Below are 17,052 nucleotides of genomic sequence, written 5' to 3'. Positions count from 1 at the left end.
CACTGTTGCCAGGCTAGCGTGCTGCACTAATCTGTCACCCCTGCATTATAGCCCGGGGTGTAGGGACTGTACATCTTTACTGAAATTTTGATGCTAAGAAGAATGACTTCCCTCTCGATCCCGGACTCCAAACTGTCACCTTAAGGAAAGTTTGGCTTTGCGCTTTACTGTTTGTGCTCAGCTGTTTCCCACGGTGGACCCCGCTTTCTGGGCTGCCCGCACACCCACTTCTCATTTCCCCAAAGAAGCAAGCCGAGTGTGTGAAGCTAAGAAAGCACCCAGGTGAAGCAAAAGCATTGAGGTGTCTGTTTTCCTGATCCACAAATAAATTTTTAACTGTTATTGTGGGTAGACCATGAGAAAGAGAGACTCACTGGATCTCAGCAGCTTTAGAATGACTGCCAGAAGGAAGGGTAGAGTGGGGGACCATTATAGGTGCCAGCCCTGCGCTGTGCAGCCCAGCCACTTCTCAGAGGGCTTTTCTTCAGACCTGCTCCGGCCTTCACTGCCCTTTTCATCTCCCTTTCTTTTTTCAAGAACTAATTTAGGTCACTGAAAATGTTCCCTCCGCGGGTTTTCGCAAGCCTAACATCTACCAGTCGGGAAACAGGGGATTGTGGTATTCGGGATTTGTACATTGGTAAAAGAAAACTATAATGTAGTTTTAGCCCGTTCATTTTTAAACTTTGATATTTCATCAGGACTTCATATTAAGAACTATTTTTTCTGCAATTAGAAACTAAAGTAAAATTTTAACTGCTGACTTTAACCTTAATTTAATCAAAGGTGTCCCTTTCTTGGAGATAAGTTACTAGTTGCCCAGCGGCTATTCATAGAATGTGGCACATTATATATAAACACTTAGAACATCTGGGGTTTGCTCTGGGGTCCCTCAAGCCCCACCTTAGGCCTCTGCACTTTTCTTGCTTCGGTCTGCAATGCTCTTTCTTCACAAGGACAGCCATGGCCTCCCTGTCTGTCTCACCCTTCACAGATTCCTACATCAAAGTCTGTTCCATAAAGCACTGCCTGATCCCTATTCCTTCACTGTGCTCTCAAGCCTTGTTCCACGACCCAGAACTTCTATGTCCTACTGCCCACAGGGGTAATTCCTACCTTACACAATCATCATCACAGCCTGACCAGTTCCACCAGTTACCGAGAGATAGCCCCCCAGCTTCCCAGGCTAACCCATGTTAGTTGTTAGTATGTGTTCTTCCCACTGAACACATACTTGACACCTCCTCTTGCCTTTTTCATTTTGTGTCCTCCACCATGGTGCTCCTCCTGCATTCAAACTTCTTCTTTGTTCAAGACATGGATGGCTCTCACTTCACACTTCTTGCTATTCAGCCTTGTGTTTTATATGAGCGTCTTCTTGGACACTGTATCTTTATGTGTGTGTGTGTGTGTGTGTGTGTGTGTGTGTGTGTGTGTGTACACATCCTCCTTAAGCAGCACATATGTAGTATACACTGGTTGCTTTATTTTCGTCCACAGTGAAGGGGTAGGCCTATCAGTTAATATTCAAAATGTATTGTGAGCTGAGTGGCTGTATATAGCCTGGTATTTATAAACACTTAGAGCATTACAGCACTTTCTGCATTCTCCTGTTAGTCTGTAAGCAATTTGAGTTAAAATACAATGACTTCATATGTTGGAGATACAGCCAAAATTATCTTCAGAAAATGAATATTGTTTATGTTATAATCATGTTTTTGGAAGTTGATTTGTCGAATCAAAATACCATTGTCCAAACACATATAGTTTTAACTTGTGTTGTCTGTAAATGAGTGGCATTGTTTGGAGTCCCCAGCAAGCGCTGCTGCGGATGTAAGAAAGACAGACTGAGTGCTTCAAGTTAGGACTTTGCAGACTCCCTAGGGAAAATGGAATAATGAATGCCAACCTGGGAGAAGTACTGTACCAAGTGTTATATGGAGCCTCAGCTGCTTGGGAATAAAGGTTGACTTCCCAACTCATCTGGAGAGCAGAGAATGACTTAACCTACATGAGACTGAGTTTTTCCCTCAATGATCCTAAGGGAACATGCAGCACACTTGTGAAAAACACCTGAGTTGAATTAGTAAAAGAGAGAGGAAGAAAGACCTTCATAATCACACGTACCTTTATCTGTAAACCTACATAGGCTTCTTTATTAGACACGGGGCCTGAGACAGGCCACCTGGCGTCTTTTGGCTATAGAAGAAAGATTCTGGTGAAGAACATCCTTGAAGCACATGCAAGTCTTCTGGCTTGATTCCTGGATATAAATGATGCTGTCTATAATTGCTGTCCTCTTCTGAGACCGGGACCACTGTGTCCGGCTACCCATCCTAGGGTCCTTTCCTCATTTTCCCAAGTCTTTATTTCCTCTTCCTTTCCTCCTTCTGACCGCGTGATTGCTCTCACTGACTGCTCGTTGCTATGAATCTTATCTCTTAGATTTAGCACTCTTGTGAGAATTTTTTTTTTTGAACTAGGACGCTGGTGAGAGACAGAAGTAAGCCTTGGCCGGCTTTCGTTGCTCTGAACTAAAATAGCCATCTTTTATTTTGTCTTATCCATTTAGGAAGCGTGAATGTTTATTGAAAGCTTTCACAGCCCCAGCGAGAGCAGGATTTGTCTGCTAGCAGAGCTTTAGTTAACAGAGGAACCAGAATTTTTTTTTCCTCTTTGCTGAGCATATGATCTGGTGACCAGATGGGACAGAAACTCTACAATAACCAATAGCAAAGATCTGGAGCAACAATTAGGAAGTTTGATGTGTTTGTTTCACTCGAAAACAAGGACTGTTCTATCTTTATGGCTTTTTATATAAATTGGCAGCACATCTCATTTCATTTTGTGTAGTTATTCATTTGTTTTGTTTAATTGGGAAGATGACATGTTTTGGTTTCATGCATGCATAGTTCATTCTGCAAATGTTTGTGCAGGACTTTAGTCTCATCCATGTTGACCTTATGCCCCAGGAATCTGAAGCAGCGTATTCCTTGGGGATGCTGGTGGATATGCTGAGCAATACAAATTTGAAAATCCAAAATCTGAAATGTTCTAGTGGCAACACGATTCCACTGTAGAAACTTCAATACCATGAAACTCTCTCAAGCACAGAATTATTTAAAACACTACATAAAATATAGCTAGTTTATGTGTGTAGATGTATGCAGACATTGGTGAACTCTGTTTAACCTTGGGCCCATTGCTAAAGTATCTCATTATGTTTGCAGATAGCCTCAAATCTAAAAATATTTTAAATCAGAACCACTGTGGTCCACAAATTTCCGATGAGGAATACTCAGTCTGTATGAACCTTGAAGTATCTGCAGCTAAGACTAGTTCAGTCCCTGCCTGTGTGCCACCATCAAACACTGACTGACTTCTCCCCCTCTACTGTGCACGCTAAGCATGTGCAGATAGAAGAGTTTGTAAATATTGAAAAGATATATTTGATGCCCACTTAATATTCATAAAATCAAAATAAATAATCATAAATAACTTGTCTCGTTAATTTATTAACTTTGCTATTGAGAAGCACAATTTTCTCTCATTGACTAAGGGACTAGTCTAGTATGGATAAGCAGCTAAATAAACCAATGGGTTAAGGAATCAAAGAAGACACTAAGCATCAGCTAAACTGTGACTTGACCATGGCAGGTGTCATGCTAAAAGGTGTCATGCAGAGATACATTGTGCCTTATTTAGGCTGCAACCTGTAATCAGTGTTATTTGAAGTCACATTTTGAGGAAATTCCAGACAGGGAGTGAATAGGATGCAGGGGCTTCTTGGATACCAAGGCAGAAAGTGAACCAAATGAAGATGACCAAGATTTAGCAACTCGGAAAGTGTTAGTAACTGTAGAAAAAATGTGGGCTCCATACAGCGACAGGGCCAGATGTCAAATGGCAACGGGTGAATAAGTGGATAAAGGGTAGCAAGGAGCTTCTTAGGCCAAGGCAGGAATCAAGGGGGAAAGTGGGCAGCAGCAGAACACAGAGAGTCAGTTCAGGTTTGCTTATGTTTAGGAGGGGTTAAATTTGAATATATTTATCTGATCACATTCTCTCTGTGGGTAGCTGCCCCTCACTCCTAGGAGTATAACCCCGTGTGAAGGAGGGTGTCGCAGAACACAGGTGACACACCTTATTCATGTAGAATGACGTCAATTGTGTGATTGACTTTTTCAGTCCGGTGAAGAGTCTGGTCCTGGGAGAGACTTTATGGAGCCATCAGTGTCCCTCCAGAGAGTCATCTGAGCATACCAGTGTCACCCAGATGAACAAGGGCAGTATTATTGGGGAGTGAACCTTCACTGGGACTCTAAAATGTCCATCCCTGGGGCTCTTTACATGACTCATACACAGAGAATAAGAATATTCTTGCTAATAACCTCCTAATTAATGTGTCCTTTCCCATGCTGCTAGGACACGCATGAACTTGATTCTTTCTTGTTAATTTTAATGTTTGGAATTGTGCTGGTCTCCCAAAGGAAATTTTAAATCAGGCAGTGATATTATTATTATTACTGTTATTATTATTATTATTATTATTATTATTATTATTATGCTTTTTCCCACTAGTGATCTCTCTCAGTAAGTTCTTTCTTATGTAGGAGGTAGCTCGTACCCACCACAGGAATCCAGAGAAGGTGGGTCCAGCTCTGTCTCAGAGCTGTAGGTGAGGTGTCTGTTCCTATTGACAATCTTCACCCTCCTTTGCAAGATGGGCGTGTCTACACACGTCATCTCTTTACAGGGCTTATTGCCAAGTGTATATATTTCTTGCAACAGAGATGAAATACTCACTGAAGTCAATGCCAGAGGCCTTTCTCTATTTTGTTCTTTTTGTTCTATTTCCACACCTCACTTTTTAGTTCTCAGTGTTCTGAACCCCTCTCCTTTTATTGTGGTGAGACAGAGTGAGACTGGAGAGTTGGAAATGGAAGGCTTCTTTCCCACCCTCTTTTCAACAGCTATCTACCCTAAGTACTGTGTAAGAAACAGAGCCCATGTGACTCTGAGATCCCTCAGCTGTGAGAAATTAGACTTCACCATTGACTGGCTTGGTCACCTTTCGACAAATTCTTTGGTAAGGCATCCATAAAATGGCAGTGGAGGTGGCGCCTGCCTCCTGGGTGCTGTGAGATGAGCTGGGAGAACGTAGATAATAGACACCTGGTAAAACGCCTGACCTGGAAAGTATGTGACTTTGCTTACATCTAAAACTCTAAATTTTCTGGAAATGAAGGTGCATGACAAGTGCGGTTAAAGGGGAGGATGATTGATACTTGCGGACAGCCGAAAGTTCTACAGAAGATGATCTGAATAGGAGGTCACTTCCACTTTTGTCATTGGAGCTCTGACCTGAACAAGTTATTGAATCTCTCTGAACCCATTTCCCCGCACATGAATAGGGAATGTAGTAGTTCTAAATATCTCATGGAAATGAAAGAATATACATCGAGGACTTAGTATATGATATGTAATAAATGTTTCTTGCTATGCTTTCTAAGGAGAATCTTATTTTAATGTAAAGACAAGCCTGCATGCTCAAAGAAGTCAAAGGTAGACCAGATCTCCCTGTAGTATCTCCTGAACCAGTGAGAAAAGAAGTTGTGCGAGCTTGGAGACCCGGTTTTACTCTATTGTTGAGTGAAATTCCATCCTGAGAGAGTAGTTCACACTTGTAGTGTACTTGGGAGGTGAATGGGAACAGCTTTCCTGAAGTCTCTCCAGATTAGGAGAGACAGCCTTTGCGTGTATCAAGATGTATCTAATGTCTAGAGTAAAGCCTTAGACACAGAAGTTTACTCTTCAATATTGATGCTTGGTGTTTAAATCACCTAGCAGTGCTGTGAAAGACTATTTTCTGAATTTTGACAGAATACCATCAAAGCATCAAACTTAACATTTGTTTTCAAAGAAGCTCACAGGAAAATAAAGACCATATGTTTGCTCAAGAGTAGTCTGCAAACCTAGAATAGCTCCAAAGAAATCACACCAATGGGTTAAAAGTTTGCTTTGTTGCAACTTATAGAAAATGTGGGGCTAAAGATTTAATGTCACTTTGAACAAATGCAGACTTGTTTTTCTCATATTTAAAAACTATCTGGAGGAAAGTACTGCTGGGGTTAGGTTCAGCATTTCTTTTTTTTTTTTAAGTGCAATAATAATTATTAACTTAAAGTCAGGGGCCTGGGAGATGGTTAACAAGCTTGCTGTACAAGCATAAGGACCAGAGTTCAGATCCCCAGAAACTCATCTAAATGCTGGCTAGGCATGAAACCCATCTGCGACTCCAGCCTCAAAAAACAGAGAAAGATGATTCCAGAGCATGATGGCAGCAAGGCCAGCAATATCGGTGAGCTCTGAGCTTGACTGAGAGACCCTACCTGTAATGAATAAGGTGTAAGAAAAAAAAAATACAAGGAAACACTTAAGGTCATTGGCTTGGAAATATTAAATTTTTCTGCTTAAGATGTTTAAAGCACAAAGAACAAAACCAGAAAATAGAAAAGTGCAGTGGCATCAAGCTATAAAAGTTTTATATAGAAAAGAATAGCGTGAAAAGCCCAGAGTGCAGAGTAGGAGATACGATTTGTATAGGGTACATTTGAAAAAGGGATACACACGTGCACACGCAGAAAACTGCATTGCAAAATAAATAAGTATATTTCTGATGGGGTATAAACATTTATAGATAGTTCTTAAAAGAAACAAGGACAAAATACCAGTAGGTATGCATGAAAAGGCTCAATATCATCAGGAAATGCAAAGCAAAACCATAATCACTTTACTGCAGTAAAAATAATTGTATCAAAAATCCACAAAAGTTCTGATCAAAATGGCAGGAACGTGTAGATAAAATTATTATGATAGTCAAGGGGGTTCTCCAAAAATTAAAAATAAAGCCACCATACAATGTATCAGTCTAGCCAACAGAAATAAGCATGTTGAAGAAATATTAGTATGCCCATGTATATTGTAGTCCCTTAACTATAGTGAAACCACCAATGTCTATCAACTAGTTAATAAGAAAACTCTAGTACAAGCAGAAAGGACTACTGTTTAACCATACAACATGAAATCTTGCTTTTCAAAAAACGATGGATGGAACTGGAAAAAATTATGTTAAATGAAACAAAACAACACAGGAAATCCAGTATTATATGAGATCATTCATGTATAGAATCCAAAACTGTTGATCTCTTAGATGTCAAGAATACAATGGTGGATACCAGAGGTTAAAAAGACTTGGAAGGAACAAGCAATAGAGAGGCTGGTGAATTATACTGTGTTATTGCTGGACAGAAGCAAGATGTCTGGTATGCCGCTGAGTGTAGGTGACAGTCACCTAGAAAAAGAGAAAAGAATCAGTAGGTGGTAGTGGTGCATGCCTTAATCTCAGCACTTGAGAGGCAGAGGCAAAGGCAGGTTGAACTCTGAGTTCAAGGTCACCCTGGTCTACAGAGTGAGCTCTGGGTCAACCAGGGCTACCCAGAGAAATCCTACGTAAAAAACAAACAAACAAACAAATAAATAGAAAGAACAAACCCAGAAGAAAGGATTTCATGTTTTCAACCTAAAAGAATGACAACTGTTTGAGAAAATACACACATTTTGTTTAAACATTGAATAGTATGTGCATGTATTAAACCATCACCTGGTACCCTATAAATATGAATACCTTTACATTTTTGTATCAGTTTAATATTAATTTTTAAAAATTCATGTCTAACAAGTAAATCCTGGTTCTCCAGTTCATTAGTTATTTTTGATAATTCTTAATCCTGTGAATGTTGTAATTCATTGCTTCTCATGGCCAACACCAGTTACCACTGCTACCCAGGGTCTGTTGCCTTCCTTTTAATAGCTGTGCCTGATTCTTCTCCACTCCTAACTCATTAGAAAAGGCATAAGCAGGAAGGAGTTAGTTCATTGATGAATCTATCTAGAACTCTTCTCACACAGAAAACCAACTATCCACAGTCGCTTCTCACCCCTTCTCAGGCTGTGGTATAAGATGTGGCCACCTTGCTGCAAGAGAAATGGGAGACGTGTTTATTTCCTGGCTTCTAAAGTCGAAATGCCAAGAGAAAAGAGGAGCACGAATGGTTGCTGAATTATTGAACAGTGTTTGCCACACCATTATCCAGGAACTGCTCATTCTAAACACAACAAAGGAAGCTGCATCACTCTGTCATGACGGGCTGCCGTGCCCACTGCCCCTGAAAATGCCACTTCTGATTGTTCTTTCATAACAGCAGCATGTGAACTCCATTTGTGTTAGATGTGACACAAGATAAAGATTCGTTTGTGTATTGGTACCATTTCCAGCAAGGCTAATTCTCTAGTAGTAAGATGTTTTATTGTTTGGAATGTGATGATTCTGCAATTATGAGTCTGTAAATAAATGCGTTATGTAACAGACGGGAGCAGAGCCATCTGTTGTTACTGAATCCCTGACTCTATAGCTGCTGAATATCCTCCCTCTCCTCCGGGGACTTGCACAATCTTAGCACATAGCATTTACTTTTCTTCCTTCTCCTTTCAGGAAACTCATATGAGTTTTCAGTTTCCTATATTATTTAAGCATAGAATATCCCCAGAAGGGGTGGCAGAGGGAAACCCGGTCCACTGGACAAGTGTATGCAGTGAATTTGGTTGTACACCAATGGGAAATAGCAAACCTCAGATACTTGTGACTGTTCCAACCTGTGTCCTTTACCGTGGGTTTGAAAGGAAGACAGCAGTGAATGAGGGGAAATGGGTTTACTTTCATCTCTTCTTTTTCCAGGTATTTTTGGTCAGAAACTAGAAGACACAGTCCGATACGAGAAGAGATATGGGGACCGGCTGGCGCCCATGCTGGTGGAGCAGTGTGCGGACTTCATCCGACAGCGGGGCCTGAAGGAAGAGGGCCTCTTCCGACTGCCAGGCCAGGCCAACCTCGTCAAGGAGCTTCAGGATGCATTCGACTGTGGAGAGAAGCCCGCCTTTGACAGGTACGTCAGACAGGTCACCATCCCTCAAGAGACATTCAGACTGGACAAAGGCATGTCCTGGCTGAGTGTCTAGTGACAGATGTGGCAGATATGAGGAGAGTAAAGTATTAAATTTGACAGCACGATTTTGAATTCATTTTTCCAAGTAACAAAGGAAAAATTGTGGAACATCCAGTGTTGTTCCCTGCCATTCACTTCGCCTCACCTGCAACAGTGTTACTCACGCGTGACCTCCATCCTAGAATTCAAACTGTATTGAACTTCTGTTTTGGGAGGATAAGTCTGTTGTATGTCTTTTAAAAAGTTTTTTTTTTCTTTCAGTTAAGGGATGTTTCAAAAAGTGATAAGTATATATAGAGATGTTAGGAATATAATTTCAGTGATAATATCATATTTAAGAATGTATAGCTCTGCCTTAGTCTACAATATATTTGGAAAGTCAGGAGAAGTAAAGAATTGTAAAATTTGATAAATAGTGAAGCTTCCAGACAAGAAACTATTCCTTCGCTATTGATATTTTGTAAATGATCTCCATCTTTTATTTTAACATTTAATGGAAAAATAATCTTATATCTTAATATCATTTACATTATACGGCCGAAACTTTTACATTCTGAAAGCTGAAACATGCCCATTTAGTCATACATATCTGAAGACGGAATTTCCCCACTAGTACCTTCTGTAATCACCCCACAGCCTCACACTAGTGCCACTAGACATAGCTCCAGGGGACAGAAAGACAAGACATTAACACCTGTGGTAAGGGCTGGGTCACTGAGAGGGTGTTCGCACTGAGAACACAAGCCATGCTCACTGCAGCACTCAAAAGCCTTTACTGTCTTGCCAGCAAAGGTCTAATGATGATCACAGAGCTGACAGTGTGGACAAGGCATCAACTCCAGTATCAACCACAGCGTGCTTCAGTATGGTGTAGACGGAAGCTTCTGTCCTGCCCAGTCCCACAGCCATGAGCTATAGTCTCCCTAAAGTAACTGAACTTACTGTGGTCTTTAAAACATTAATTATTCCTTTAAAGATGTATTTTTAATTATGTGTAGGCATGTGTATCTGTGTAAGAGAATATACGGATGTGAGTTTGGGCACACATGAAGTTCAAAAGAGCATGCATGTAAGATGCCCTGTAGTTGGAGGTACAGGCAGTTATGAGCTACTCATCATGAATGCTGGAAACCAAACTCTGGTACTCTGAAAAAACAGGATATGCTTGTAAGTTCCCCCTTTAAACAAATTTATTCCTAGGGGTAAAGTAGATATGTGAAGAAAACCTTAAATATAAAATTGTTTATTATTGGTTTTTACAATAGTAAATCTATTCTTCCCAACAGATGATGAATGAAATAATGGTTCACTTGGAGCAAATATATTATGCAGACCTTAAAAATTGGAAAAAATACTAATTTCATATTAACACACTTCATTAAGTTTCTGTTGCTACAACAATGTCGGAGACAACACACTTCAGAAGAAGGCTGGTGTGGTGCTCTCACTTTGAAGGTGTCAGTCTGGGATGGAATGATGGCTCGTAATCCTGAGATAAGACGCGTGTGGTGATGGGGAGGGCAGGGCAGGGCAGAGCACAGCTGTCCATCTCATGGCTGACACACAAGAGGGAGAGAAGGGCGGGCCAAGTTCTCCAGTCCCTTTCAAGGGCACACTCCATTGATAAGAAGATTTCACTCTAGACTCTACCATCCAAAGTTTCCATGGCCTCCAAATAACAACAAGACAGAGTGTTTGGAGGCATGTGTCTTCAATTCCCCAAAATAGTACATAGTGGCAAATGGGAAAACAAATTTGATTGAAACACTTCCTTTTCACAAAGTTTTATAGATAACTTATAAAATGTTTTTTTAATATTTTATGGTTTATTTAACTTTATTTTATGTGCACTGGTGTGAAGGTGTCAGATCCCCTGCAACTGGATCTTCAGACAGTTGTGAGCTGCCATGTGGGTGCTGGGAATTCAACCCTGATCCTCTGGAAGAGCAGTCAGTGCTCTTAACCACTGAGCCATCTCTCCAGCCCCTAACTTATAAAATGTTACATGGGCCCTTTGAGAAAGAAATATTAAGTGTGAAGATAAATAAATGATTTCAAAACTAGCATCAGAGGACAGATTTCGAGTGTCCATATGCTATGTCTATGAAGTCTATGTCTTCCTCTCTGAAGATGAGCAGCCCTTATATAGAGAGTTACAGTCACACCACAAGGATTGCAGTTCAGCTGGAGGAAGTGTACATTTTTAGCACTGAATTGCGAGGAATCTGATGTAGTAGGATGTTATGTGATGGAAAAAACACCTTCCTCTGCACTGGACTTCATAAGAAAATAATGAATTTCATATCCTTTTCAAACATTTTTCTAAGGGCTTTACACATACTTGTTGGTAAGATTATGGCATATTCTAGAAAATAATATTTCCATGATATTATAGCTAATATTATTTGTTAGCATAATGTGATTTAGAATTACCATGTCTCATTTGCAATGTTGAAGTAACCAACTTTGGCTAAGGCCTAGTGTAACTGACAGACCATTTTCAGAGGCAGGGAATTTTTCAGAACTGTCTTACCCTGTCTTAGCAAGGTTTGACAGTCTTTTTCTTGTATCCTGCTTGTCCTGTCCAGACATTGTACATTTTGTCAGTGGTCAATGCATGGGCAGTTACTTGCCCAAAGGCCAGGTTTGCCAAGAATAAAACATGCTTCAAGTGTGTCTTTGGTGCTCAACATTCTCTGGGGAATAGATCAGTGCTGTCAGGAACAATCATGTCTTATGTCAACAGAACCCTAAGTTATTTAAATGCCATATTCTACAGATCCTTAAAATGGTTGAAGATTACCTATCTAGGCAGAATATAATCTCTATGTATCTAAAGAACCTAATTAATCTGACATATGTATAACAAACATGAACAACTATTGACCTATAATATTTAATATCTGTATAACTTAAAGACCAAAACTTCATGTCAGAATATTAAATAATCTGTAAACAAATGTGCAGCAAATGAGAACAATGACCTCAAAAAGTAAACAATGTATGTGTCTTGATCAAAGGTAAGAATAATATATAATTCAATATGAAAATATATCCTAAAAGTTGTATCAATATACAAAATGTCCTAAACAGCGGTAGAAACATGCATGTATACAATCTGACAGAATAACTTTGCATAGGTATACAAATAATGTAAACAAAAATAACAAATATAATTTGAACTTGTATCAATATTTAAAAACTATATCAATGTAAATTACCCATAAATAGTAGCTCATAAATATTCACTCTATTACCCACTATTATGATCCCCCTTTTCTTTTTGAACCTACATAGTTTCCACCCCAACCCTCTACCTGATACAAGTAATAATCAACAACCCCTAAACCGTGTTCCCAACCATGATGACAAACTTTTTTGGGAGAGGGGCATCGTCCTCTAGAATTGCTTCCAGCTGTCATGGGAGTGATGTTCTCTTTATGGGATCCTACAAAAGTAAAGTGATGGTTAAGTTTCAAGGTTTCTTTCTAGTAAAATTGCAAACAATTTCTGAAAAGTCGATAGGGTTGTTTTTTTTTTTTTAAGTTCTTATTTGGAGTTCTGCCAGAATGTCATGAGAAAGTGCATTGCCTTTTGTAAAGTCTGGATCTCCTGTCCAGTGTTCTGTTCTAATGCCCTCATTGAGGATTCTAAGGTGTGAAGTCTGTCAGGTAGAGATAGTGTCTTATCCTTGAACATATTTTTTTTTTTTTTTTTTTTGGTTTTTCGAGACAGGGTTTCTCTGTAGCTTTGGTGCCTGTCCTGGAACTAGCTCTTGTAGACCAGGCTGGCCTAGAACTCCCAGAGATCCGGCTGCCTCTGCCTCCCGAGTGCTGGGATTAAAGGCGTGCACCACCATCGCCCGGCTCTTGAACATAATTTTTATAGCATGCATATTACTTTCCTGAGAGACATTCTATCATTCAATCTATTGTACCCCTTTGACAATTCAGTTAATACATTCAACAGTATGAATTCTCTCAGACAATGTCTCAGTTCCCTCTGTTATTGACTGGGTTTTGTTTGTCAAATTGGCTGTATCCTTCTCCAGAGTGTTGAATTTTCCTTTTAGTAGATTACTATCAGTCTGTAAAGACTGTACCATTTCTAAAAGAACCTCATTTGACTGGGTTTTGTTAGTCAAATTGTTTGTATCCTTCTTCAGAGTTTTAAATTTTCCTTTTAATTGATAATTGTCAGTCTTCAAAGACTGTATTATTTTTTAAAGTGCCTTATTCTTTGTCCTATTATTAAACCATGTTTTTAAGAAGAAAATTTGGAGGACAAAACTAATCCCCAGAATCAAATATAAGATATAGGAGGGAAATCATATAAACCTTGCATGACATCATATATAGTATAAGTAAAAAAGCTAATTAATCTCTGAATTGTTAAATTTTTCATCACCTTTTCCTTTTAAATTATAAATTTATAATTTATATTTTTTATTTTAAATCTTACCTGTAGTTGAGTTAGCTGGAATAGGTGAAATAACTGTTATCTGCCAGTAGGTGTCGCTGCGTGCTTGTAATCGGATAGATGGTTTGAATCTGAATTTAGCATCAAATACTGAGAGAGATGCTTAAATTAAAAACACTTATTTAGTGTAAATCACAGATTGTGTGCTCCCCAAAAGGTCTCTGAATGTTTTGCCCACAGTGGCGGTGGTGGTGCTGGGTCTAAGCTCCTCAGCCATTGCCCACGGTGGCGGTGGCAGCACTAGGTGTGAGCTCCTCTTTTGTGCCTCCACTTCCTGCATCTCTCCACCCACCTTAGACCCAGAAGTCAGCCAGTAGCAGCTACTCATGGCCAGGAATTCTATACCCAAAATGAATGTCATGGAGCCTGCCCACTGCTGGTCAGAGCCACTGGACACTCTAGCCTCGTGTTGGGTGCCAACTATAGAAATTAGCTCTATTGGGGAAATAACGAGGCTAGCTAAAGGATAAAACAATTATATTTTTATTTATTATAAGGGTAAAACTCATGAAACAGGAATGAGAAGTCCAAGCTCAGCTGGGCCCCATGGGAATCACGCAGAGAGAGTGAGCACCTGGTCCATGCCCCAGTTTTTCTCGGGCTCCAGAAAGCCACACCTTAACTGGGATTTCACTAACAAGCTTTCCCCATCAATAAGAGTTTTAATAAATAAAGTCAGATGCCTAAGATGGTCTGGCCACAATCCCTGATGTCTGGTTGAGTGGCAGGTCTGCTCTTTGAAGTCTTATATCTATCCTTGGGGTTTCGCACTTTATTGAGTACTGGGATTCTTTTCATGGCAGCTTAAGTCTTGTGGAAACCAAAAGGACACAGTTTACAACTTGACGGAGTAATATCCCCTGATATTATTAGGCAAAAGCAAATCAAGTCCTATAAACTCAGATTAAAAGAATAGGAAAAAATGGATTTATCTTTTAATAGAAACTGTGGGATAGAAATATAGAGATGGGATCAATTTCCACAGTTACCTTGGAAGACAATATGAAACATTCATCCACTACCAAGTAACTCTGGAGGGACTTCTGTCTCCGACACTGTTCTTGGGTGGAATGGGAGGTCAGGTCCACTCTCTTCTGGAGTTCTCATCTGTAGTGGTGGAAGATGATCAGTGCACAGTAAATACTTTGACCTAGTGATGAGAGTATGCTGATTCCCTTATGTGGAAAGTTATGGATGTGGCTGATTTTAGAAAGAGGGGAGGAATTCCTAGATCAGTGAGCTGAACAGGAAGTAGCAGCAATAGCATGTCTGTGGCCAGACATGATTGTGAGCTGCTTTGTTAGGGGGACAAAAATTCACAAGTGCCAAAAAGATGGTGTGGTTGGTCTTTTGAATGGAACTTGCTACCATAAGTTCATCAGGAGTGACACCATCAGGAGGTGTGTGCGTTTTCTGTTGGCATAGGTATGACCTTGCTGGAGTAAGTGCGTCACTGTGGGGGTAGATTTTGAGGTTTTGTTTACACTCAAGCTATGCCCAGTGTCTCAGACCACTTCCTGTTGCCTGCACAAGATGTAGAGCTCTGAGTTACAGCTACAGCACCGTGTCTGCCTACACGCTTCCACGTCTCAGCATGATGACAGTGGACTAAACCTCTGAAACTATAAGCTAGCCTCAATCAAATGTTTTCCTTTATAAGAGATTCTGTGGCCGTGGTGTTTCTCCACAGCAGTAAAAGTCCTAACTAAGACAGATGGGGGGCGGGTATTTTCCAGAACACAACACTGTTACTCCAACAAGTAGCGTATTCTGTTCCATCTATATGCTGAGTTAACCAGTTAGGTTTGGTATTTTACATACAGAACTCTTAACAGACTGCATTAAGAGCTGGAGAGAATTGTCTGGGAATATGTATTATTCGAAGTTAATCTAGATGAGTTTTTCCCCCTAGAGGTAATAGGGCAAGGGGGTGTGGCTTATATATAGGCTTGTGTTTGAAAACCTATCTCATAATTCAACAGATAAGGGAATGTAATGAAAGCCATAGAAACTCATGTGTTAGTCATGGTTCTCTAAAGGAACAGAATTAATATAATGAATATATATGAAAGGGATTTATTAGACTGGCATACAGGATGAGGTCTGGATTGTTCAGCAGTGACTTGGTCACACTGGAGAAACTAAAAATCTTGTAGTCGTTCAGTTCTTGAGGCTGGTTGACTCAGCAGTTCAGTCTGGCACTGAATGCTTGGAGGATTCCAGTCTGCATGGGAATCCAAAGTTGCTTCTAAGATCAGTGAAGCAAGCCTGCAGCCACAGAGTAGATGGTCCTCCCCACAAGGCTGAAGGTGAGCAGGCAAAAATCAAAGTTTCCTTCCTCTGTCTTGCTTTATCTGGACTTCCATCAGAAGTCTCTCAGATTCCAGTGTGGCTCTTCTGGCTTCAAACAATCTGACTGAGAAAATCCTTCGCAGGAAAGCAAGCAGTGGGAGCTTCAGATGCTCTCAGATTCAGTCAACCGAGATTCACCATTAGTGTAGGATATTAAATTAAAATTAATATTAAAAAGCTAAATTAATAGCCGGGCGGTGGTGGCGCATGCCTTTAATCCCAGCACTTGGGAGGCAGAGGCAGGTGGATCTCTGTGAGTTCGAGACCAGCCTGGTCTACAGAGCTAGTTCCAGGACAGGCTCCAAAAAAAAAAGCCACAGAGAAACCCTGTCTCGAAAAACCAAAAAAAAAAAAAAAAAAAAAAAAAAGCTAAATTAATAACTATCTTTTCCTATGTGTTCTAATCATGGCTGCTTTTAACAGTCAATATGATTTAGTTTTCATCTTGACCAGTCAGAGTGTATTTGCTAAAAACTGGAAAGAGGCTCTGGAAAGTTCTTCTTCACCAATAATCTCTAATCAGTAACAATCTCCTGTAAAGTCCTGACATTTGATTTTTTTTTTTTTTTTTTTTTTTTTTTTTTTTTTTATTTTTTATTCTTTTTTAATTAAAATTTCCACCTGCTCCCCGTTTCCCATTTCCCTCCCCTCCTCCCAAATATTGCCCCCTCCCCCCACTCCCCTCCCCCTATCCCCACTCCTCTTCTCCTCCCCCCACACCATTCCCCCTCCCTCTCGATACTGAAGAGCAGTCCAAATTCTCTGCCCTGCGGGAAGACGAAGGTCTTCTATCTACGTCCAGGAAGGTGAGCTTCTAAACAGGCTAAGCTCCCACAAAGCCAGTTCATGTATTAGGATTGAAACCTAGTGCCATTGTCCTTGGCTTCTCATCAGTCTTCGTTGACCGCCATGCTCAGAGAGTCCGGAATCAACCCATGCTTATTCAGTCCCAGACCAGCTGGCCTTGGTGGGCTCCTAATAAATCAGTTCCACTGTCACAGTGGGTGGGTGCATCCCTCGTGGTCCTGATTTTTTGCTCTTGTTCTCCCTCCTTCTGCTCCTCATTTGGACCTTAAGAGCTCAGACCGTTGCTCCAAATTGAGACTCTGTCTCTACCTTGATCCATCGCCAGATGAAGGTTCTAAGGTGATATGCA

At 40.3% G+C, this 17,052-nt stretch overlaps 1 protein-coding gene across 5 annotated transcripts in view; it reads left to right on the top strand.

The window, feature by feature from the left end:
* The window catches only part of Arhgap24 (Rho GTPase activating protein 24), a 398,083-nt gene that overhangs the window by 345,919 nt on the left and 35,112 nt on the right, over positions 1–17,052 (top strand). For all 5 annotated transcript variants that reach the window (XM_057772993.1, XM_057772994.1, XM_057772996.1 and 2 more), the window contains one exon: positions 8,798–9,005. In XM_057772993.1, the coding sequence (XP_057628976.1) occupies positions 8,798–9,005 (208 nt within the window). The remainder of the gene's footprint in view (positions 1–8,797; positions 9,006–17,052) is intronic.

The sequence above is a fragment of the Chionomys nivalis genome, chromosome 6 (assembly GCF_950005125.1).
Source record: "Chionomys nivalis chromosome 6, mChiNiv1.1, whole genome shotgun sequence".
Taxonomy (NCBI): Eukaryota; Metazoa; Chordata; class Mammalia; order Rodentia; family Cricetidae; genus Chionomys; species Chionomys nivalis.
This window is presented reverse-complemented; position numbering and strand designations above follow the sequence as displayed.